Source organism: Dermacentor andersoni, chromosome 8 (genome assembly GCF_023375885.2).
Source record: "Dermacentor andersoni chromosome 8, qqDerAnde1_hic_scaffold, whole genome shotgun sequence".
Classification (NCBI taxonomy): Eukaryota; Metazoa; Arthropoda; class Arachnida; order Ixodida; family Ixodidae; genus Dermacentor; species Dermacentor andersoni.
The window spans coordinates 146988698-147013912 of NC_092821.1; the positions used below are offsets into that span (position 1 = coordinate 146988698).

A 25215-nucleotide genomic window follows, 5' to 3' on the forward strand; every position below is an offset into this window, starting at 1 on the left:
GGGGTCTCGCATTCAGTGCCCGAACACCCCAGTTCGCAGAACGGCACCATGTCACCCGGGTCCGCGCCACGGTCGGTACCACGTTCGTCCGGGTTGACAGGACCGATCGAAATGACAATGCGATGCGTACGGAGAGAATGGCAACAAAGCAGCACATGTTTCGTAAAGTGCGAAAGCGTGTGCAGATATCGGGCCGAATAGCACACGGATCATGTTGGATACGCAGAAACAATCTTCACGCCACTTCGACAGCTGTCAATTTAGCCTTCCTGCGTGATCCCGGTTGGCCCGTTACCACATCGGCCAGCAGCGAATTTTCTTCGCGGCCACACTACCTAAGCAAGTAGGCCTAATCGGCACTGCTTCAACGGGTGTCACCAACTAAAGTTACGGTTTGGTGCCATATCGATGCAGATCTATTTGCAGCAACTGCGTGACACTCGAAAAGCCAACAAACCGCCTCGCAAACGAAAGCGAGTGCACGGAATGGCAACAGAGTTATTCACGGCAGCCACCTTTGCGACGCACTGTACGGCAGCCTCCTGCACCTGATGCCGCTCACAGATGCACATTGATCTCTTTTTGTAGCTTTGAGGAACCCATCACAAGAACTAGTTTTGGATTTATGTGCACGACAGGCACGAAGGTGCCCTGGCCAGTTGCATGCATTTTTGCGGATGGTGGATGAACAGAAAGGGGGGGGCAGCTAGAATGGCGCGAACTGTCTGTGACCCTCCAGGTTTTTGAATATTTGACAGATGGCAGATCACACCGAACCTGACAGTGAAGCAGCGTGGACAGCACCTTCTTTGTGGTCGGTGTCAGTTACGCGTGGCTTGGTACAGGAGAAGCATGATGCACCATCCTTTCGTTTGTCGTGCAGATTTGCCTTGCGATAACCTGCCTGACGTAAAGTTGGGATAGCCTTTCCGTGTTTTGGAGAAAGAAACTGCAAACCGAAGCTATCTATGCAATAAATGAAAGATTTCTGCAAATTTCAGGTCCCCCGTTAAACTAAAAACCTCATTGGTATTCAGTACAACAGAACTTCACTAATTCATTAGTTTCAGAAAAAGGAATTCACTAGATTCTATTTCAACAGAAATTCTATTGATAAAAAAAAAATATTTTCCAAACCTTCATATACAAGAACCAAGCTGTAAATGAGTGCTGGCGTACTTTATTTGGCGTTTGGCGTACCCTTTACGAGTAGACCATACTGTGCATCTTGATTTCTCTGTACCTAGGTTGCTGATAGCTTGCTGATTAGTTGCTGATAGCTTGCTCATAAGTTGCTGATTCTTGTTATGTAATGCTGGGAGACTCCCGAGCATGTGAAGCACCATGTTTTCTTGCCCAAAATTAGTGAGCATTAAGTTTTGTACAAAGTTTTCTAGTACCGTATTTGCTCGCATAATGATCGCACCCCGAATTTGTCACAGCAATATATCGTGTGCCAAGTCTAGCTAGTGATGATCGCGCTTGCCGTTTGTCGAATGCTGTCAAATGCTACGCGAACGACTCTTGAAGACATACCAAGCGGTCTGCACGCACCAAACATTCTTAAGCAGATGCCCCATTTCATTCCTTTCATCACTTTCCGCACTTCCATGAAAAAAAAAAAAAAAGCTAGAACCAAACTTGCCTTGGCTTTATTATTTGTAGGCTTTATAATGGTTTTGGCCGACAACAATGACAAAAAAGGCGCCTTTCGATTTTTCTCGTCTGCACTCGTGGGCACGGAACAAATCGTGAGCGGCCACGATAGTGGCCACGTTTACATTGATACTTTAGAAGTGTACCCTATTCATATACCGATGCTTGTAACGCAGCTAAGATATTAGCCCACCCTTACTTTAAACGTGCCGTATTAGGATAGTAGCGAAGACAAGTGCCGCAGTTTCCGCAGCATGCCCGCCATGTGTTTCTATGTCACTGGCAGCTAAGCGCACCCATCTCTGTTTCTGTCCCCTCAAAGTGGACATGGCTATGTTATTGTTGCAAACTTGCCGATATTAACAATGTTACTCATTACTGATACGGAGGAAACTGTTTCAATATGCGTAATGTACTCACGATAAGAAAAAAAATCGTGTTCGGCGTGTTCGGCTTGCTCCGCCGGCTGCCGTTTTTGTTTTGGTGTCCCACACTGTTACAGTGGCAGCCGCCTGCTTGACCTGTTGTCATCCCGCAGCAAATGCGGGATGAAAAAAAAATTCTTTTTGCTGGAAATTTCACCCGCGTAATGATCGCACCCCTGAATTTGCGGCAATTTTTTTTACAGAAAGGTGCGATCATTATGCGAGTAAATATGGTATTCCTCGTTGCATTCGATATTCATCTGGCTTTTTTATTCAATTCGATTGGAAATCTACTATACGGTATTCACACAGCCCTACTTTATAGATGAGCTGCAGAGTGTAGTGACAGCCAGTCATTTTAACGAGTGCTCAAGAGGGCTGGGAACTGCAGTTCTCGATTGCAGTTTTCGCTGCATAATCGGTGATGTGGCTGAGAGACGTAATCTTTGACTGGCACTGTGTGCCTATGGAGTTCGTATCTTCGCAGAGCACTGCTACGTTTTCTTTGTTTATGAAATCCACACAAGGCACTCTGAGATTCCAGTGGCAGACGCCTGCAGCATCGGCAGTTGTCAAAATGATTATAAGTTGTTGCCCATGAAAGCAACTTCTCACAAAAGAAAAGGAAGACTCGTATTTACATTGAAGTATTAGTGGCTGTGACAATTACGCAATGACAACAAGGCAGTAATAATGATGGTAACAGTCGGTAACACCTGCTGCCGTTGACCTCCCGCAGCCTTCCGGCAACGCGACTTTCTTTTCGTGCAGGAGTTCCCAGCGGCCCGAAGACGTGATACCATTCGGGTGCCAGTTCGAGCCTGCCAGTCCCAGTTCAGCATCGTCCAGCCTCCTCGACATTGACGAGTTCGCTTCGGCGCTGAGCATCTCCGGAAAGGAGACCGATGCCACGCAGGTCAGTAGCTGGGCGCAGCTGTGGGTGCACAATGGGATCCTCCTGTGCAGTAGTGTTGCATAGTTGAAAACGTCATTTACAATGCGGTTCACTTTTAAAGAAATCACCAATATAATGTTTTGACTACCGGTTACAGCTGAAAGATGGCATAAAGGCATCTAGACTATTTTTAAGGCTTAAATGCTGGACTAGTGCTACTGGTGCATCATGGCGGCCTTCCCCCGCAGGGGCGTCTGCGTCAGCAGGCATTTGGTGTGTTGCGACACCGTGTACCCGAGCACACGAGGGTTGGACCCTCCCGCGTGTAGCCGTGCGCGGCTTAGCCATGTCTGGGGAAAGGGGGATGCTGGGGGTTGAGCCGATGCTGGGTGTTTGGACCTTTAAGGCCCCCCCCCCCCCCCAGTGGAGGCAACACACCTCTTCGGCCTCTGCTTCACATAGACGGCACCTCCAGACTGACACCCACCTGGAGGAAATCAGCAGTAGCCTTTTCCTGTCCTCCTCTCCATTCTTTGTCTTTCTCTCCCACTTTTCCATCTTTCCTGTCTTCACTTCTTATTACTTCCGAATTTTTGGGCGGCAAGGGTTAACCGTGTGTAATATATCCAGCCTTGGGTATATATATTAGGTTATAGCAGGGGGGGGGGGATGCATGGCTGGCGTCTGCAGGTATTCTTCCAACCTTGTTCCAACCCTTGTTGGGCTCGGGGGTGGGTGGCTACCATCGCCGCCGAATTTTCCCGCTCTATGTGGCAAATGACTTTCCTCCACTACCTGATCGCTCCCTGAAGAGGAGGTGCACCGATGAAACATTCACGTTCTTCATGCAACCAAAACAGTCTTTTCCCAAGTACCACGTTGTATATAGTCAGCACGATGAGAAAACAGTCGGAATGATCTCACCATGTGTTGTAGCGAAATCTCTCATGGAAGCAATTGGTCCAGGCTACAAAGTAACGAAGATGGGAAGTGGCGATCTTCTTCTCGAACTCCGCGACAAAGTATGGTATGACGAACTCTCGAAAGTTGTAGCATTTGGGGAAGTTCCCGTCTCGGTGGGCCCACACAGGTCAATGAAGACAGTGCGCAGGGTCATCTCGGAAGATGACCTCGTCGAACTGAGTGAGAGCGAACTACTTGAAGGATGGCAAGACCAGAGTGTAGTGAAAGTACAAAGGATAACATTGAGGCGAGAGGACAAGCAAATACCTACCAAACACATAATCATTACTTTCGGAACCTGCAACCTACCTGAAACAATAGAAACCGGTCACTGTAAGCTTCGCGTCAGGCCGTACATCCCAAATCCGCGTCGATGCTTCAAGTGTCAGCGCTTTGGGCATGGGTCGGAGAACTGCAGAGGACGTGCTACTTGTGCCAAGGGTTGTTCTTCTGATCACGCTTCTGACAACTGTAGTTCACCAAACCACTGTGCCAACTGAGAAAGAGATAACCCCGCCTACTCACGATCGTGGCCCTCGTGGAAAAAAGAGAAACAAATTATAGAACTGAAAGCAAAACTCAACCTATCTTTTCCAGAGGCACGGGAGCGTTTCGCACTACGCAATCAGTCCTGTCCTTCCTACACCGATGTGGTGCACCGGGGAGCAGCGCTACATCATTCAGCGGCCGCCCAAGTCACACGGAGTGTGACGGCAGTCACGCCATCTTAAAACGCCCCTAGAGGCAGTTGCAGTCCGTGCGATACTGTTTAATAAACTGGTATCAATTTCCTCACTATACATCCCCCCTCAAACTACCGTCTTTCAAAAACAGAATTTCAAAGCTTTATTAATGAACTGCCAGAACCTTATATTGTCGTGGGGCATTTTAAGGCACACAACACCCTTTGGGGAGGTTGCCGTTGTGATGCCAGGGGACGCTTAGTAGAAAGCTTCCTCTTCACTACAGGTGCATGCTTACTTAATAATAAAGAGCCTACATTCTATAGCGTGGCAAACAAAACATTTTCTTAGATTCAATTAAGCATTGCATCTGGTACACTCGTACCGTATCTAGAGGGCAACGTGCTTAAAAATCCATATGGGAGCGACCATTTTCCGATTGTCATAAAATCAACAAAATGTCATGAATGCTCTCCATGCGTCCCCCACTGGAAAGTCGAGTCAGCCGACTGGAAACGTTATAAAGAACTCACCCGCATGACCTGGGAAGACATCGCTACACTTTCTATTGATGGCGCCGTGGCATATCTGACAGCATTTATTGTTGATGCGGCATCACTATGTATCCCTGAATCAAATAGATCGCCCTCCAAACGACGTGTTCCCTGGTGGAATGCGGAGTGTAAGAAAGCTTGTAGAAACCAAAATAAGGCTTGGAGTCACCTTCGCGAATCTCCAGCTGCCGAGAACTTGATCAATTTCAAGAAAATAAAGTCATTAGGTAGAAGAACACGCCGCCGTGCTAAATGGGAAAGTTGGCAAAAATACATTAGTAGCATCAATTCATATACAGTACAGACGAACGGAAAGCCTGGAATAGGTTGAACAAATCAAAAGGCCGCGAAACCCATCCTCCAGCTGTAGTAAACACACAAGGAGACACTATTGGGGACCAAGCCGATTCTCTAGGGGCACATTTTCAGTAAATTTCAAGTTCATCCCATTGCTCTGATACATTCCTAAGATATCAGTGGCAAGCGGAATTACAGCCTCTGGATCAGAAAGGAAATAAAAATGAATCTTGCAACCGACCATTTAACATGGTGGACTTTCAGGCTTCACTGAACTGTTGCAATAAATCGGCTCCTAGAGGCGATCGAATAGTTTATGAGATGATCAAATACCTACACGCCGAAACACACAAAACACTACTGTCACTTTTTAACACCATATTCTTTGCCAGTTATATTCCATCTGCCTGGAAGCAAGCAGTCGTAATCCCTATTCTCAAAGAGGGCAAGGATCCGACTTTGGCAAGGAGCTACAGGCCTATAGCCCTGACAAACTGCCTATGTAAACTCTTTGAGAAAATGGTAAACAGACGCCTAATTCATTCTCTTGAAAGCAACAAAATACTAGACCCCTTGCAATGTGGTTTTAGGGAGGGTAGATGTACGACAGATCACCTTGTCCGCATGGAGGCGAATATCTGAGATGCCTTCGTGCACAAGCAGTTTTTATTAGCGGTACTTTTAGATATGGAGAAGGCGTTCGACACAACTTGACATTTTGGAATTCTTCTTGATCTGGCTGGTATGGGTGTCAGAGGCAATCTCTTGAACCTGATTCAAAGCTACCTCTCTAATCGTATGTTCCGTGTGAGGGTTGGTAAAGTGCTATCTCGTAAATTTAAGCAGGAAACAGGTGTACCACAAGGTGGTATGCTGAGCTGCACCCTATTCATCGTAAGAATGAATTCCCCCTGTAGGGTCATACCACGAACAATGTTTTATTCAGTGTATGTGGATGACGTACAGATAGTACTTAAATCATGCAATATTTCTATCTGTGAGTGACATGTACAGCTTGGCCTAAACAAAATATCTAAGTGGGCTGACGAGAATGGATTTAAGTTAAACCCCCCAAAAGAAGCATGTGCGTTCTATTCTCTAAAAAGAGAGGTATATTACCTGACCCTGTTGTCCATCTTAATGGACAGCGGCTATCTGTCAGCCACAAACATAAATGTTTAGGAATCATCTTAGACTCGAAACTAGCATTTGTCCCTCACCTTAGGTATCAGAGAGCGAGATGTCTGAAGACAATGAATTTACTGAAGCTCTTGTTCCGCACATCTTGGGGATGTGACAGGAGATGCCTTTTGAGCCTCTGCAAAAGCCTTATACAGGCCCGCCTCGATTATGGAGCTCTAGTACTGTATATAGCTCTACTGCGCCTAGTGCTTTAAAGATGCTAGATCCCATTCACCACTTGGGTATACGCCTGGCTACAGGCACTTTTAGGACAAGTCCCGTAGAAAGCCTGTATGTGGAGTGTAATGAATGGTCATTACATCTGCAAAGGACATGTTTAACTTTTTCCTATGCTCTCAAGGTTAAATCAGACGTGCAGCATCAATGTCACTCATCTATTTGTGACGTGTCTACTGCCAGGCTATTTCGTAGCCCAGCTATTAGGCCTCCGTTGAACCTTCGTTTGATAACACAGGCAGAAGAAACGGGTGTCTTAGTCCCAGAGAATGTCCTAATGGCTCTCACTCGCCTGCCCCCACCGTGGGAATGGCAGACCATTGAATGCGACATCTCTTTCGTAGAAATATCTAAGCGGGCACCAGAAGCACATATACAATTCCATTTTCGTGAACTTCAGGAGAACTACTCCTGGTCAGAATACTATACAAACGCTTCCAAGTCCTCTAAAGGAGTTTCCTACACAGCTCTGGGACCTTCATTTTCAGTATCCAGGGCACTAAATCCACACGCAAGTACCGTATTTACTCGCATAATGATCGCACCCCTGAATTTTCTCGTGAAAATTCGATTTTTTTTATTTCCCGTGTAATGATCGCACCCCAAACTTGCCGCAGCGATATGTCGTGTGCCAAGTCTAGCGAATAATGATCCCACTTACCATCTGTGGAATGCTATGCGAACTACTCTTCCAAGACAAACCAAGCGGGCTGCACGTACCACACATTCTTAAGTAGATGCCTCATTTCATTACTTTCATCACTTTCCGCACTTTCATGACTAAAAAAAAGCTGCAACCAAACTTGCCTTTATTATGTGTAGGCCTTGTAATGGTTGTGGTCAACAACAACAAAAAAGGCGCCTTTCGATTCTTCTCATCTGCACTCATTGCACGCAACAAATCGCGAGCGGCAACGATAGTAGCCACGTTTACACTGATACGTTAAAAGTGTACTCTATTCACACGCCGACGCTTGTAACACAGCTAAGATATTCACTCACCCTTAGCGGAAACATGCCGCATTAGGATAGTAGTGAAGACAGATGCCGCAGTTTCCGCAGCATGCCGGCCATGTGTTTCTATGTCACTGGCAGCTAAGCACGCCCATCTGTTTCTGTCCCCTCAAAGTGGACATGGCTACGTTATTGCCGCAAACTTGCCGATATTAACGATATTATTCATTACTGATACAGAAGAAACTGTTTCAATGCACGTAATGTATTCACAAGAAGAAAAAAAAAAATCGCGTTCGGCGCGTTTGGCTTGCTCCGCCGGCCGCCATTTTTGTTTTGGTGTCCCGCAGCAAACGCGGGACGAAAAACATTTTTCTTTTCGCAGGAAATTTAACCAACGTAATGATCGCACCCCTGATTTCGCGTCTTGGGGAAGTGACAGGAGATGCCTTTTGAGCCTCTGCAAAAGCCTTATACAGGCCCGCCTCTAATTTTTCTGAAAAAAAAAGTGCGATCATTATGCGAGTAAATACAGTATCTTTACAGCGGAAGCCTACGCTATACTATTGCCTATTCAAAACATAAGGCTCACAAACCTTGCTAGGGCTCTTGTGTTTACAGATTCATTAGGTGTAGTCAGAGCCCTACTTAGTCCAAGAAAATATGTCAGTTTTTAGTGAGCTGTACAGTCTGTTGTGCTCCCTATATACAGTCGAACCCGACTATATCGAACCCGACTATATCGAACCCGTTTACATCGAATTATTCCATATATCGAACAATTTCTGGGCACGGTATTGTTACAATGAGTATATATAGCAAAAATTACGCTTACATCGAACAAAACTAGTAGCGACTCCCGATATATCGAACGTCAAGCGGCGGAAAGTGCCCCGGAAGTTGGCTTTCCCTCGCAGTGACGGGAAAACCCGGCGGCGCGGCTCCATCCAACCGCTCTCCCTACGTGACCGCGCTATCTCGGAGCCGCCGACACCCCCCTACAAAAAATGATCCTGGCCCGCCCGCTCGCAGCGCTTGCTCAGACAGCCAATCAGAGGCTCTTGTGCCCTCGTCGTGCAAGATGGCGAAAGCAGCGAAAGTGCGAGTTGTCTCGCTGCTTATCTGATTCACTGTGCGCCTACTCCCGCAGTGTTGCCGTGATGAAGCGGCAGAATTCGCCTTTCGTCGTGAAGCTCGAAATCATAAATCGGGTCGAACGTTAGTCGAACGCGGTGACAAGTCGGATGTCCCCGCAACGTACAAGATTCCGAGGTGCACTCTCGGCACGATCTTGAAGGGGGAAATTAGGGCTAAAGCGGCCTAACTCGCGACCCGGTGCCCGTAGTTACGCCCGTGGCGCCCGACGCGTACGCACGGCCGTGTACGAGTGGTTCATCCAAAATAGCTTCAGCCGTACCGACTTCCGCGTGCTCGGTGATGACTGTAAATTCTGATTAATGCGACGAAGCCGTTGCCGTTGTTGCCGAAGTTTGGAGCGAGCTGTCAGAATTTCCGGAAGCTGTTGACGAATCAACGGTGGACGAGTTTGTGAGCGCAAATGATGGTGTCGCGACCACGGGAGAGCCCGGAAACGAAGACTACATTGCTGACATCGCGCCGAGCACAAGTGAAAATGGGCGCAACGAGGAAAGCAACGACCGTCTTTGGCCCACATCCTCCGAAGTGATTGGCGCGCTCGCACTAGTCCGGTGCTTCTGCGCGAATGCGGAATGTTGCGGCCTCAGCTGCTCCGACTCCTTAAACAAAGTGGAAAAGTGCGTGCCTCGCACGCAGCGAAATTGCCCAAGCCGCAGAAAATGCAGGACTATTTCGTGCGAAACTAAGCTAGTTTCATCAATAAAGTGATTTTATAAATGGTATGTGCTTTTATGACATCCAATTATTTAGCAGGCTTATATCGAATTATGCTCTATATCGAACTGAGAGGCGTTTTTTGGCGAGTTCGATATAGCCGGGTTCAACTGTATGTGCAATCAAGTGATTGTCATATGCTGGGTACCTGGTCACAAAGGTATAAAAGACAACAAAGCTGCTGACGAAAGCGCTGGGTCAGTAACTTTCAGCAACGCAGATGGAAATATTCCCATCCCTGCCACAGACCTAAAGCCTTTTCTGTGCCGTAAATTGAGGAATCATTGGCAAAGCTAGTGGGATACACAAGCAATTAATAAGCTTCACACAATAAAACCAAAACTGGGGAACTGGATACGTGGGAAAACAGCAAGGTACAAGGAAGTACTTCTTTGCCGATTAAGTATAGGACACACATATGGTACTCACTCTTATCTCTTGACTGGGGGCGATCCTCCAACTTGTATTAAGTGCAGCAATAGTCTCACAGTCCTCCATGTTCTTATTCAGTGCCCTGCAATAGAAACAGAGAGGAAAAAGTATTTCCCTTCTGCATATCGAGAGAATATACCTCGTCACTCTGCATTGTTTCTTAGCGATGAACCGTTTTTCAATCTGCAAATAGTTTTAGATTTCTTAGCCGAAACCGACACCCTGAAAATAATTTGGCCAGGCAACTTTTAGCACATGACTAACAGGCCTGCATTGAAGGGTTCTCCTAACTCTGGTATTATTGTTATGTTTTGGTGCATCATGTTTTCAATGAAAGCCCATTGCCATAGCCCACATCACTACCCAGTCAGCGTCATTATTTTAGCACCTATATATTCTATGCCACTTAGAGCGACAGTATTTAGGCCCTTTTACAGCCATACTACATCTACCATGAGGAATTCATTGTGCACGTCATCCATAATACAGCGTTAACATTACCTCTTGTCATGGCGCTCTTTGGCCAAACCTGGACCTTGCGCCATAAAACACCACACATCATCATCAAACTGTCGGCCTTCTGTGTTTATAAGGGGAAGTTTTCTTTGCCTCCTATTTGTATTGTAAAAATGAATTCAGCTAGGCTTAGTAGAGTTGGTTATGATGGCTGGCCACAAGGTTTATGCAAGCAAATAGTCAAGCCAATCCATTTAGCAGCATTGTGGTAGGGAGCCATATCATTTGTGGTGGTTGGTGGCAGTTTACACTCGCATAAAAAAAAAAAAGCCTTAGCGAACATTTTTGTTTTTGTCATTGCTTGTGCAATAAAACATGTTTACTTGTTTAAAACAGCGTTTTGTCTCTTAGCTGTCTGTCACAGTGGTGCCCTATTTGGACCGTGAAAACTGTTTTCCAGCATCTCAGAAATCCTCAAAAATTCAAACTTACAAACTGTACACCGAATTTTCAGTGGACAGAATCGATTGGCAGCCTGAGGGAATATACAGTCGACTCTCGTTAATTCAGTCTCGGTTAATTCAGTTTTTCTCTTAATTAGAACACGCTAGAAGGTCCTGAAGAGAAACCGTACATTACTGTAGAATAAAAGCTAATTTAGTTTGAACGCAAAAGGATGCTGCTTCGGTTAACTCGACCCCTGTTGTCGCCCCCTCATGCGCGCAGACAACACTACTGCTTTCGTAAGTGTGAAGCTGTTTCACTTTGTGTTTTATTTACCTTTACTTTCAGACCTTTAGCTTTCCTTTCATTTCAGCACTGAGACAGCGTTTAAACGTGTCAGCACTCCTTGGCGCACGTGAGATAAGTTGCACGTTCAGAGAACTGAGCAGAAGGACAGTGCAGACTGGTGATTGAAAATATCCTTAAAACCGGCCATCCAGTTTAACTGGAGGGAAGTGAATCTGGTCTCGAAAACTGGTTATCTAGTTATGGATTTCAAGAAACGGATATTCAGGATATCTGGTTTAGATAACCGGTTAGCTGGATATTCAAATATTGGGACACAGCAATTGCGAAAGATAAATTTAAAAAATGAAAGGCAATGAGGTTAACTAGAACAGGTATTGGATTTGCTAGAGCAGTTGCAAGAATAAGTACAAATATAAGAATACAAGAGAGAAGGAGACGTAATTTCGGCACAAGTACAAGAAAACAAATATCCGGCTATCCGAATATCTGGATACTATTAACCGAATAACCGATCACTCAGGTTATCTGGCTTTCAATTTCGAATAACCGGATAACCGTTATTTCTGCAAAGCCGGCTTGATACTGCTGCAGTAGTGCAGACTGCCTTGGGCAATAAAAAAAAAATATTTTAATTCGTTCATTTTGCTACTGTTTGTTAATTCAACCTTTCAGATAATTGCAGCCTTGTGGTCCAACGAGGATCAAATTAATGAGAGTCTGTCGTAGTTGCATCTAAGGAAAAATTGAGCCCCTTGGTACCGCTTACTCTTCTTGCTAACTGATCTTTCTGAATTATCGGAGTTCAAACTGTCACGAATCAATGGCGCATGCAAGTTGACAATGCGCACTCTTCCAGGCCCGCTGCTACCTTGCACCGCAAAAGTTTTCTCGTTCCGCAGGCGGAACAAGGAGCCGCGCACTCGAGCGCCTGGAGTTCTCTGGAGGAGCTCCCACTGACGCAGGACTCGGCGCAGCTCGAGGTCTGCGTCGAGCAGCTGCGCGATGTTGTCGGCGAGGCGGTGCCTCGCGAGGCGCTCGTGCAAGTCAGCCTCGCAGCCGACTACGACGTCAACCGAGCCCTCAATTTCTTCTTTGCCTGAGGAAGAAAAAGAAAGAGCGAGGATGGGCCGTATAGCAGCCATGAGGAAAAGAAAAAAAGCGAGTTCCGGGGGGGAAGCGGGGGAGGGGCGGAGGGCAGAAGGGCTGGTATATTGTAGATCGAAGATGCTGGCACGAGAAGAAATAATTTCGTAACCTCATATCACAGCATTCGGCAACGTTTTGTCGATGCAAGAAAAAGTGTCATCGTAATAGCAATGCGTTGCACGCTGAGCTGTTTGCATTTACGAGGTCTGTTAGAAAAGTATCCGACCTTTTGCTGAAGAAAAAAAAAGCTGGCATAACTGGAGTGTTGGAAACCTAATCACCCTCGAATTAGTCTCCTTGGGACTCCGCACTTCTCCCAGCGATGCTGCCGTTGTTGGAAGCATTCCGAGAAGGCCTTTTTCAGAATAGTGTTTAGCTCAGCTGTCGTTGCAGCCATAATGTCCTCTCTTGTCTGAAATCGCTCTCTTTTCAATGGCTTCTTGATTTTGGGAAACAGCCAGAAGTCGCAGGGGGCCATATCAGGAGAGTAAGGAGCCTGTTGAACTACAAGAATCTGGTTTTTCGCCAAAAAAGTCTGAATCAAGTGCGAGGAATGTGCAGGAGCATTGTGGTGATGGATGCGCCAATTTCTTGTTGACCACAACTCTGGTCTCTTGCGCCGCACAGCATCACGTAGGTGACAGAGGACATCCCTGTAGTACACTTTGGTGATTGTTTGACCCTGTGGTGCGTAATCGTGGTGTACCACACCGCGGGAGTCAAAGAAAGCAGTCGTCATCACTTTGACGTTGCTGCTCACTTGGCGGGCCTTCTTTGGTCTTTGACGTGGAATGCTTCCACTGTGACGACTGGGATTTGGTTTCCGAGTCGTACCCGTACACCCAAGACTCGTCACCAGTGATTATGGTGTTCATGAAGTCGGGGTCACTGTTTTTGGAATCCAGCATGTCCTGTGAGACTTCAACATGAAGTTGCTTTTGCTCCACCGTGAGCAGCTTCGGGACGGATTTCGCCACAACTCTCTTCATGGCCAAATCTTCGGTCATAATGGAATGTGCAGAAGAAGTGCTGATGCCCACCTCTTCCACAATTTCTCGGATAGTCGCACGACGGTTCCACATCACCACTGCATTCACTTCGGCAATGACCTGGTCATTTCGGCATGTTGATGGCTAACCGGAGTGTGGCTCGCTCTCCACCGATGTGCGGCCATCTTTAAACCGGTTGTACCACTCCTTAATCTGTGTGCTGCTCATAGCATCGTCACCGAAAGCCGTCTGGATCGATCTTCCGAATGGTTTCCACTTGGCTGTCACCCACTTTCTGGCAAAAATTTGATGCAGTAGCGCTGCTCCAGTCGCTCTGCCATTTTCCTTGCAATAAAAAAAAAACGACGAGAGCACTGCGCACTACCTCACTCAAACGCTGCATCCCAGTGACTGACGCTATCGGCAGGCAGGAAAAAATTTGCGCATGCACACGAAGGTTCGAGGTCGGTTGATGCAACCGTGCTTGTTTCATATCCATCAGGTGTTCTAAAAAAAAATAAGGCCGGATACTTTTCTAACAGACCTTGTATGATTGCGCTTGCTTAGACAAAAGTTTGCATGGGGGTTTATGACTTGCTTTCGTTTATTAGCAGGTATCTTTAATTCCAAATCCACGTGTTAATGTTGTCGGAGGATACAGTCACACCTATTGCTTCACCCTTTCTTTTTCTATGTTGGCAAGCTTGTGACATGTTGACGGTATACGGCTGGTTAAAATTAAGTTGTCATGAGATGGCTGTGCAAGCATTTTGTTTTGAAAAGGCCTGAGCTCCCTGGCGTCGAAGTCAAGATCTTCAGTCGAAGGAGCTCATCTGCTGCAGGCAACAAATGTACGAGCTCGTCTCTCTGAGAAAGCAGTTTTATCTCCTATTGCTGGAATGTTGTAACCTTAAAATAAGTTCTTTTATAGCTTTTTTTTTTCTTGCATGTTTTGGAAGGTGTCGTGGTGGAAGAAAGATGAGGAATTGCCAAAATGACCACAGCTCATATAGCATGTGACATCTGGCGATTCTCCGCAGATTTGCACAGTTGGTATGTGCTCACTTTAATTTGCCCATGGCTGGTTGTACATGCCACAATATGACGTGTAAGTACAACATGGGAACTGGAATGCTGGTAATAATTGCACTGCATACTAAAGCAGTGGTTATATAGTGGTGTGCCAGATTAAGTGACGCTTTGTATCATTCCTCGACGGGCATCATCAGATCGGCTTAATCTTGCATGTGCTTTTTGTGCAGACTAACATGAAGGCATTGTTCATTCTCTGCCTTAATGTGCAGTGTACTTTTTGCTGCCCTTTGGAAAGAAAGAAAGAAAATGGAAGGAGGAAAAAGAAAGAAAGACAAAGACAGCATTTCATACAAGAGCACTGCCTTAGTAACGAAGAACATGTGCTTTCTTGCTGTGAGAATAAGTGCAGTGCCAACTGAGGGGCATGATCGCAGAAGACTTGTTGAGATGCTCTGGCAGATTTTGGGCGATTGGGACTCGTTGGTGTTGTGTATGCAGATTTTGTAGTGCATAATGCAAGGCCAAAAGGGACCGTAAACAACCTGACCTAGCGCTAGGAATGCTAAGTATTTTCGGTCCCTAACTTTCAGGCGTAGTGCTTCCAGGGGACATAATTAGCTGAGCTAGCGATCGGAACACTCGTTGAGTCACTCAAGCAAGGCATCACTGCATATCCTGCCAGGCCACTGAAAATTGAATGTATTCCTCCAAAGTGATTGACCAAGGATAAGGCTGAAATGTTCAAATGTCATCTGCCATCAGTTTTTGTCTTCACGGAACGTGGGGATTTGCATTGCTGACCGGGAGTCGCCGACATTGATATTCAAAGAGCCAGGAGAAATTTATTTATTTGTTCGTTGATTGATTAATTTTAAGATCTCAAACCTACACCGGGGCAGTAGGAGAACCTATTTAGCATTGACCTCCTGGGGTCCTCTAATGTTAATCTAAAGCTAAGTACACTGGCATTCTTGCATGTCATCACAAACGCCACCGGGGGGAGTCAAACCCATGGCCTCATGCTACCACATTGGGTCTCGAAAGATAAGTTTACCGTATTGGTAACAATCGCAACAAAGCATGGGACCATAATGTTGTTGGCTATATCATTGACTGCCTTGGCTTCACTTAGCAAAGAACACTAGTTCATAGTTTGACACAACGGCTAGTGTATAAGTTCATCGGAGCTGAAAACCGTCTAAATCAGAGGAGCAAAATAGAGTGACAGCCTGCTCTTAAAGGGTTCCTGAAACGGCTTGGACAAATTTTGTAGACGCATAGAGTACAGCTACAGTTAATTGTTCGCACCTCAATTTGTGTGAAACATCTCATATTAAGAGAGCTACGGACGATTACAAGTTACCCTCCTCCATAGCCATGCATTTTCTCCTCACCTCGTTTGCCGAGTGATCGACGCTAAGCTCCGCCTTCACTGCCTCTGCGTCATGATGGCACGTCGTTTCTATTTCCGGTTGTTTAAGAGCGAGCGAGCAAAGACTCTCAAGCCTCTCCGCCAGCCATCTGGCAGTTGACTCGAAGCAAGAGCTATCGATGCAGCGTGCGTTGCGAGCACTTCTGTCGCAGCACCGAGCGTGTCCGGTGTTCCGATAATCACAGGCGAGATGGGAATTTTTACGGATGGATGGAGGCATAAACTTAACCTAATGAAGGAGCTTTAGCGTAGACGTATGTGAGCAGCCTGATTGGTCCGCATGGTCCAGCCACCCGGTAGCGCAGAGCTTAACCAGCCAAACAAAGAGCTAATATTGCTGTAACCAAGTGTAAAACGTTTGAAACATTTACAAAAACAAGGTGTTCGCAATTAACTACTACACTCCTGCGAAAAACTTACACCAGCAGCAACACAGAATCACTTTGTTACTGCTACTGTGTTTGGTTGAGTTCTGTGCCACCAGGTGGCTGCACCGTGCAGACCGTTCACGTTTGCACCTCTGCTCATGCCGTAAAACGGCACGTTGGTGAAACAGCCAAGACCACTTCGCTTGAGCTTACATTTACCCAACTACCGGACACGCGAAACACTATTGCGGTAGTAATCCTCCCGTGTAAAGTGACGGCTGCAAACGCGCAAATCCTGGTGCCAATCAGATAGCGACAACCCGATGCACTGCAGCCACTCCGCTCTTCTGCTGCCTTGCAGAGGGACGCGATGTCGCAGCTTGACATGTCGCCAATCGCTACGTTTTCTGCCCACAATGTAACTAGGGTGAACCATGGTGCTTGCGAAAAGAAAGATCGAGATTAACACTGACCACGGAGCTCTCATCAACATGGAGCACGTTGTAACACAAGCACACGACACTTCCTTTGTGCCGGAAGTGCTTAAACATAGTGAGAAATTGTCCTTGTGCATTCTCTTTCTGTTACTTTATATTTATAGAAACAAATGAACTAACATTCCAGCTATTATGAACATTTTTTTACCATAAAGTTGGAAAAATATTGGGGACGTGACCTGGGCAGCCAATTAGATAGCTGGTCCTGCTAGCGTCATCAGGGCAATCTACGTCAAATGGTTAGGGGCGGCTGAAAATTCAGCCAAGTGCTATGCAGCGATCGGCAGCGATGCACATTTTTAAAACCTTATAATAAATTAAGCGCTTTACGCAGACCATTTAGATGGGTCAGTTAAAGATCAGAAGGACCTACTTTAACGGCTCCGTACATTTGTACAAAATCGTCAAAATCGGTTCAGGGTCCCTTTAAGGAAGGGCCCAACTAGACTTTTTGAATGCGACTAACAAACCTGCTTGAATGCTTGACAATGCTGTCGTGAATGCCTGAACCAAGCGCTGTTCCAGTACAGAACTTGCGATTTCACTCAAAAGACGACTGCCCCTTTTTTTCAACATGTGGAATCCTCACCCATTTTATTGTTTACTGCCATGTACCAATACACGACGGCAATTGGCTGTATTTCCTCAGAAGTCGTGACCAACCAATGTCTTTAACAGGACAAAAAAAAAAAAAGGAAAAGAAAAACTGGAAATAACCTCATTCCTGATAGTGCAGTGGAGCCATCTATTAGCAGGCAATGATACCATTGCGTCAACACTACAGCCTCAGAGATGGTTAACCAGATCCACCGATATTGAAGGCAGTGGCAATAACAAAGCTCGGTGCAGCGGTGAGCAAAGGGACACAACACGCCAGATTGACACAGCGTCGAGTGCAATCGAAATGGCAAGGAGGAAAGGGTAATGGGGGTGTGAAAGGGAAAGCAATTGATTGCCTATAACTCCCTACACATTAGGCGCATTAAGAAATTTTTAATTTTTTTTTCAAAAGGACACTCCTCGATTCCGGACACATTGAACGCCTTTCCTAAAATGTGTCTCAGTGAAGTCCTCTGTTAAGGGAACTCTTGTTGAATCATTGATGGTTAGGTCTTGTTTGTCACCTCCACTGGCTGTTCTTAATCCTTGCATTAGGCTCCACAAAATCTGCAAGATGTTTTCGTGCAAACACATATGTTGTTACCCTTGCATCCTTGCTGTTGTGTGTCTGTCTCAGAAATATTGTGTATCGAAGAAATGTTGTGCGACACTTGTCGTGCTGCCGCCGTTCAGCACATTATCTTCGTCGGCCCCATTCAAGGCCATGGCACGTATAGGAAGAAACAGTTCAAAAGATTTTCGTAATCCTTGTTGAGAGTTCCGATAATGTGGTGCACGCATTTGTACCACGTCGCATCGACAAGCAACATTTCTGTGTGACTCAGGTGATTGCGACATGTGTGTGACTTGTTGCGCGCTGCTTGGGATGTCGGGTGTTGTCGTACATTTCACGTGCGCCTGCTGCGAGTGTTGTCGTGCATTTTCAAGAATCGCTACGGCCGATGCCCTGCGTTTCGCATTTTGCTTCTCTCTAGCGAGAGGTACGACGTTAGGAATGCCGAGAATTTGAAAGGTGTGTCTTTCATACAGGCTGCGCCCTGTAAGCAACATTGTACGCTTTCAGATGCGAGCGCTTTGTGATGTGTGCTTGAGAACTTGAGCTTTTTTGAGCAGTGTCTGGACTCACTCCTACTAGAAATATCTACTGGCATTATGCGCATGTAACTGCATCGAGTAACTTGGCTTTCGTGCACCTAGCTGATGGTGTGTCACTGTTCAAAAAGCCTGTGGGCCTAAGTCGGTGCATTGTTTCAAATGGTCACTGCTTTAGGCTTGCAATTTTGTCAACCATATTCTAGTGCATTGTTTATGCAACCCTTGTTATAGCAAATTATAGCTAATGGCTTGAACAAGGGCAGTTCCTGAAGTGACGTCTTGGGAGATGGATATCAAGTGTGGCAGTACTAGTAACATTGTTTTGTTCGACTAAGGCATTTGCCACTTTTGTACGCGATCCACTTCTGCATATTTCTGTCGACATGTGGAGAGAAAGAAAGAAAGCTTACGTATGTTGGTAATTGTGTGCCAAGGACACAATTTTGCTGTGCATCTAGTCGTCTTTGATGGAGCATGAACCAAGTTTCTTGCCGAGAGTGCAACTGTAGTGAGCAAGGAAACATTGCAATTGTGGCGACAGGTGCCACAGACGTGACCGTGTATGTGTGCCTGGGTGCATGGTTTACTGAAAACTTTTCTACACGAGCCGTCTTTCCATGAGTGTAGCTCTTGATGAAGCACTCGAGAGATTATGTAGTCTCATCCGAGTCTCCTCGTTCGCATCACTCCTTTTACCATGTTTACTCACCTGTCACTGTGCTACGTTGGCAAGCCCTGTCGCTGCGGCTTTCTTGTTTGATTCATTGTATAGTCGGACATGCATGAGTCTGTTTTGCATGCGCATTGCATACATGGATGTTGACTCCATTCTTAACCAAGAGTTATCGTTGGGCTCGTCTGTAAGACATGACAAAAGTTGCGCCGTTTAAGAGAAGGACACAAGTGTGCTCTTCTGTTGTGTCATCTACATTCATGTACCCTTGTCTCGAAGTGCTCCTGCAGTCATGTATAGCCGACTCGTGTTGATTCAAACCCACAGGGACATTTGATATTTCCTCGATTTGAGGAAGTTGAAGAAATGTGATACAAAGTAGAGTTTCAGGTTATCACAAGCATACGCGACTCTACGTGAATCTCTGGCATTAAAATTACAGCATTCCCATGGAACTCATGCGCGAAATCGCCGCTGAAGTCACCTGACTGGGTCAGGGGTGGTGTGTTGTAGTGGCCACTGCCAGCGCATGCAGCACCCCAACTTGTGCGTTTTGGCAGTTTGTGCAGCTTAGGAACGTTATCTCATCAGTCATTAATGATCTTGCTGCTCCGCCCTCACAAAGCCAAAAGGTTTCAACTAATTGATAGGCTTGCTCGTTGTTAAAGCGGCATCAGTATGCGCTAAACACATTGCACTAGCCAGAACTGGTGAGCCTTGTTTCAGTCAACAGGAATATAGCAGGCCAGTTGAGTTTGAACCGTCACGAGTCGACCATAATTGCCATCCTTACCAAGTGCTTGTGAATTCACTGTGCTGCTGCCAGTCACTGCACTCTGATTCAATTTTTCTTCTCTTTACGCCTCTCCTAGTAAGCCCCGTGAAGAGCTGGTTGAATTTGTGCGCTAAGTGGAGTTTGTCTGCATGGTGGAACCTCATTGTATTTGGTAAACAACTTAATTGTATTTGGTAAACATTGAAGCCAAGGAGCTGCACTGCGTGTGCTGGCATAGGCTAGTCGACGTTGGCTTGAAGTGGGACCTTGCCATAGCAGGCCACATCTGGCATGATGGTACATTTGTTATAAGCACGTTTTTGGCACTGCTGTTGGCGAGAAACATTGTATATTTACTTTGTTATGTCTGATAATTTGCTTGTATCTGCGTCATGCTGTACTGAGGTTCGATTGCATTCGCGGTTTGCCTAGCATTAGAATGCGCACGAAGGACTGCAGGCAGCAATTCAAGGACTAGCTTCTGGTGGTTTCGTTTTGCTAGCGAAAAGGCGTTTCACTAGTGCTTATGCTTATCATTTGTCCTGAGTGCCATAACATGAAAGCCGTCTCGAGGGGGGAACGCTGTGTTAGCTCTACCTTGTCGGGAGAGAAAATGGATTACTCTGCTCGTGCAACATGTTACATCACCTCTATATGAGTGTTCCGAGGTATGACTGTTCTGCTGTTAGGTTTACGTAATGTTCTTCGGAGGTACCTTGACAACAGTCTCTTCAGAGTTTTGCGCGTTTTCTTTTCCTTTTGTTTTCGAGATGTGAGTTTTGTGATGAAGACACAGGATACGACTTCGGTATTTTTCCACCCATCAGAATAAAGTTGGACTTAACCCGTGTGATAAGCATGGAGACAGACAATCTAAACTTATTTTTCACTTGCCCAGTAGAATAGCTTGAAATTAGAGCTTAAACTTGCATTTCTGTCTCCAGTCTGTCGTTTACTTCCACATGCTAGAAAGCTATGAAGAACCACCTTCCTTTGCTTTATTAAAACAGAAGGCTCACAATAGCCATCAAACGACAAACTACTTATTGTGTAGTCTTCCAGTTCCGTGCGACTTTGCAAAGATCGGCTAATTCATGACGTTTATCTTCTCCACACTGCCATGCCTTGTTGTGGTCCGGGAAACCATTCTGTTGACTGTAGACAGTGAACATCCTGCCCATGTGCGCTTTTCTCATATGATATGGTCAGAAAAGCCATGCCATCTTCACTGAATTCCTTTGATTGCATTTCAGTTTAGCAGACTGTCTTAGAGGCCTCTTAATCTTAAGGCTGAAGTCCCACTGTGTCTGTGTGTGGTCAGTTAACTAGCTATAAGCAGTTTTTATGAAAACATAGCTTTCTATGCTTTATGCCAAAGAGATCAGTTCAACATGCGCATATTGAGGTCATGTTCCCTATCATGATACCCATACTGTTTCACAGTCTACGCTTTTAGCCAAAGGTATCAGTTTAACTTATCTCTTGAAGATATGCTTCACTATCGTGATAACCACAAGTCCACTTGTCAAAACGTTGGCTCCTGCTTTCACCTTGTTCTCGTTTTGCTCAACACCCTGAAATGGGAGTTTGTTCAAGGGCATTGAAAACAATGGTGGGTCACAAAAGCCCTTTGGCCCTCTTTGCAAACAATCAAGTCTTTTGGTGTCAGCTGTGGTCATCTTGCTATAGCCAAAAGCTTGCTGTGTCATGTAAATTGAGTTTGTTTCCCTTGAGCCCATGCTTGGTGTCGCCATCCTTTTGAGAAGCTTAAATGACTCGCCTGTGTACGGCAAACAAACATGTTTGGTCGGTTTTGTATTAGCTAGTGCATTTACCCTGTAAGGCTGTCACAATAGCCATGTATCAACTGTATGCTCTTTCTAAGTTTTGTTTTTTTTTTCCCTTGGGCATGTCACACAAGCATCTACTGGTTAGTTAAGTCTGCACTTTGTTACGGAGTAATGCATCAGAGGCAGTAAGAACTAGTGAAAGTGCGCTAAGCTTGACCCTGTGCAAGTGTTGGATTAGATTGGATTCTTAATTCATGCCTCGACATGTGAAGGCACATCATGACTAGGGGAAAAGAATATAATGGAGCCTTGCAAGGTTTTGGCCCCTGCGTGCTGCATCCTTCCACACATTACGGACTCGGCAATTATGCCACTGACTTGCCTGCTTACTTTCATCAGCTTCCTGTGATGTTGCTGAATCCAGCAGCATCAGCACTTAGTTACTAACCTCGTGTCGAAATATCCTTGTACTTAAGGCTCCCATATGACCTCAAATTTGGAGTAACCTACACTTAATAACTTTCTATGTAATAGCTTAGTTACATAGGCATGCTAATCACTGTTTTGCTGAACGTTAGTTATGGCCCAAGACAGAAATAGGCATAGCCACATATTAGGTGTAACAACAGCTATATAAGCGTAGCAACTGCACATATATATTAATGCAGTCTTTCAACTAAACCTCCTTGCTGTGTGAACCAGCGGGCCTATATTGTTCACTGTAGCTTAGTGGGACTGCGGTAGGCCTAACTGTGGTTCACCTCAACAGTGGTTCACCTGCCTCATGTACTAGGGTGAAACATTTGTTCAAAAGGCAGTGGAAGGAGTTAGGCGTGCAAACGCAACAAGCTGGATCGATTATGCGAAAGAGTTCGGCGGGCAACGCTTGCATGAGTGTGCAAGTCTTGCACTACTCCCATCGCTTCTGCCGCTTTTCTCCGTGCCGAAGTGGTGATGACTTGCCTGTCAACATACGTGTGACAGTGTTAAAAATGTTAAAGGCACACGCATGCGTGCAACAGCAATGTTGACATGCTGATAGTAGTAGACTGTGGTGACTCAGTTTTTTTTTTTCTTTTTGTTTCTCCATTTCCACAGATGTTTCTGCATGTCCTGCTAGTGTCAGTCTTAAAACGCTAAACTCGGCGATCGTACATGTGTGCCACTAAGTCAAGGCTTGTGATCCACCTTTCATTGTGACCGAGAGCTAGCCTGTTAAGCTTTGATCTAACACTTAGCTATAACGCTTGGTGCATAAGTTAGTGCATAACAATGTATGCACGTCGACGAGAGCTTGCCTTTGCATGCAACGTATGCCCATTGTAGCTCGTTAGCGGTCATCATCGAAACCTCAGGTCCCAGCCCTATTGTGTTATTCGCTTTTTTTTTTCTCTCATTCAAATTCTGCAGTGTTTGCTAATGGCAACATACTCCTACAGATTGTCTTTTGCGAGACAAACGCGCTGTCGAATGCTGTCACAGCTGAGATCAAGATTTGTTCTTTGTTCCCAAACTTTCTCTCTTTTTTTTTCCTCTTTGAGAGTGTTAAGTTTATGCCCTTCAAAGGGAGATGCATTCCAGTTTACGTCACGCGAACCTTTTACGGTCGCATTCGTCCAGATTTTACGGGCCGAGGCCACGACCTCTTACACCGCCCGACATTAGCATGGTGTTAGCTCTTTGTAGTAAGAGAGGAAACTCGGATGCTAGACAATCTAGTGATGATGCAGCCGGGCTGACATCCTTGTTGACGAGATTTTGAATGCTGGTTGCACGGTGGACCGATGTCAAAGAGGCCCGATGCCTGTGACGAGCGAGTCCCTCGAATGCGGTTGCACCTATTTTTTAGACAAGAAACAGATTACTCAGATCCCTCAAACGCACCTTTATATGCACATGGTAAAGTGATAACTTGAAATTGGAGGCACAGTGGAAATGGAAACCCCGCAGCATAAAATACATTGAAAAAAGAAAATAGACAACACTTTTACATTTTTCTTTTTCCTTTCCTATGTCTGTCTTGTGAAATACAGGTAACGTTTTTCATGCTAACTTGTTCAGTACTTCCTTGCACTTTAGCAACGTGCTCTAGCACTACGGCTTCTTTTATGTTGTAACACATGAAGCTATAATATCCATTTGTGAAAGTTGGGCAGGTTAGCACTTAAAAAATGAGGCAGGCTCACACGCTCTGGGGTTGTAAGCTATTCAGTGTGGTATTTCGTACAGGCAACCTTAAAAACTATGTTTATCTGCGTCTTCTGGCTTATCTGCATTTATCAGTGGATCTCTGTGGCTGTCAGCCGTCTTGCACCTTCAGTTTAACCTATAATTTAATGCAATTTTAAAGGGACACTGGCCGTCTTGTCTCACCAAAGCTTAGTACATAACAAAGAGAAATTCAGCTGTGCAGCTTATTTACAAGCTTATCTACCGGAACTCGCAAGTTGTTTCTTGAGTTGGGAATGTCATGCAGTCATGCTTTGTTAGCTCAGATGAATAGCTAAAACTCAAAGTTGAGTTCGATGGAGCTGCAGACAATTTTGTAGAGTCGGAAATTTCACGAAATTGGTGCGTGGCTGTTATCGCAGAATTTGTAACTTGTTCAGTGAGCCGGCAAATCTGCAGAGTCAAGTTTTATTAACTGGGTTTGAAGGAAAGCTGGTTTGAAACCTGGTTTGAAGGAAAGTCGAAGGGAGCCACATAATTATTTCACTAAATTGGGAATTATTTATTTAAATGGAAGAATTTTCAACTCCTGTGAATGCTTGTAATGTAGCCTTTGTGTTTCATTAAGCCAAGGCTTGACCGTTGGATTTCGAAGCACTACGTTTCTTTAGTGGCAAGCCAGTTGCATCGGTCAGTTTTTCTTTACTGCGCCTGTCACTTGATATTCTGTAATAAATTGTTAATGCTAACTAAAGTTGAACAAACGAAACAGGTGGAAGTACTCATTATCTTTTCTTTACAGCCTCCAGTAAGGTTAGAGCACCGCTAGCCAGGCGCCGCTGTTACATTCCTGACGAAGTCTGCGAGATGCCTGTCAGCGTTGGCATTCTTGTACTTATTTAGCGACAAACAGTTCTATATATTTTATGTTCAGCTGCTTGTCTTCTTAAGAAGCGCCATATTCGTGCGATTCAGGAAGTCTGTGATTTATATTTGTTCTTTTTTTCCCCCAGCATTTTTGCTGGTGGCCACATAACTACGCTTGTTTATTTTCCTGCATGTCCTTATAAAAGTTTTTTTTTTTATGTGCTATGTTGTTGAAAGATTGCTACATGGACAGCAGGCACGGGCCGACATATGCATCATGTCCCACTTGTCCTCGTTCAAGCCTGTCTGCCCCGTTACTTTGGCGTGCGTGTCTGTCTGCCCCCACCCCCACCTCCCTGCATCCCGTCTGTCCTCATTTGATCCTGTCTGTGTATGCAC

General features: G+C 45.5%; 1 protein-coding gene across 3 annotated transcripts in view; it reads left to right on the top strand.

The window, feature by feature from the left end:
* Positions 1 to 25215, top strand: part of LOC126528936 (uncharacterized) — a 69320-nt gene that overhangs the window by 39981 nt on the left and 4124 nt on the right. For 2 of the 3 annotated variants that reach the window (XM_050176522.3, XM_072290024.1), the window contains 2 exons: positions 2853 to 2997; positions 12259 to 23737. In XM_050176522.3, coding sequence (XP_050032479.2) covers positions 2853 to 2997; positions 12259 to 12459 — 346 coding nt within the window. In that variant the 3' untranslated portion in view covers positions 12460 to 23737. Of the gene's footprint in view, positions 1 to 2852; positions 2998 to 12258; positions 23738 to 25215 lie in introns of those variants that run through there. The other variant, XM_072290025.1, reaches the window with a different exon arrangement.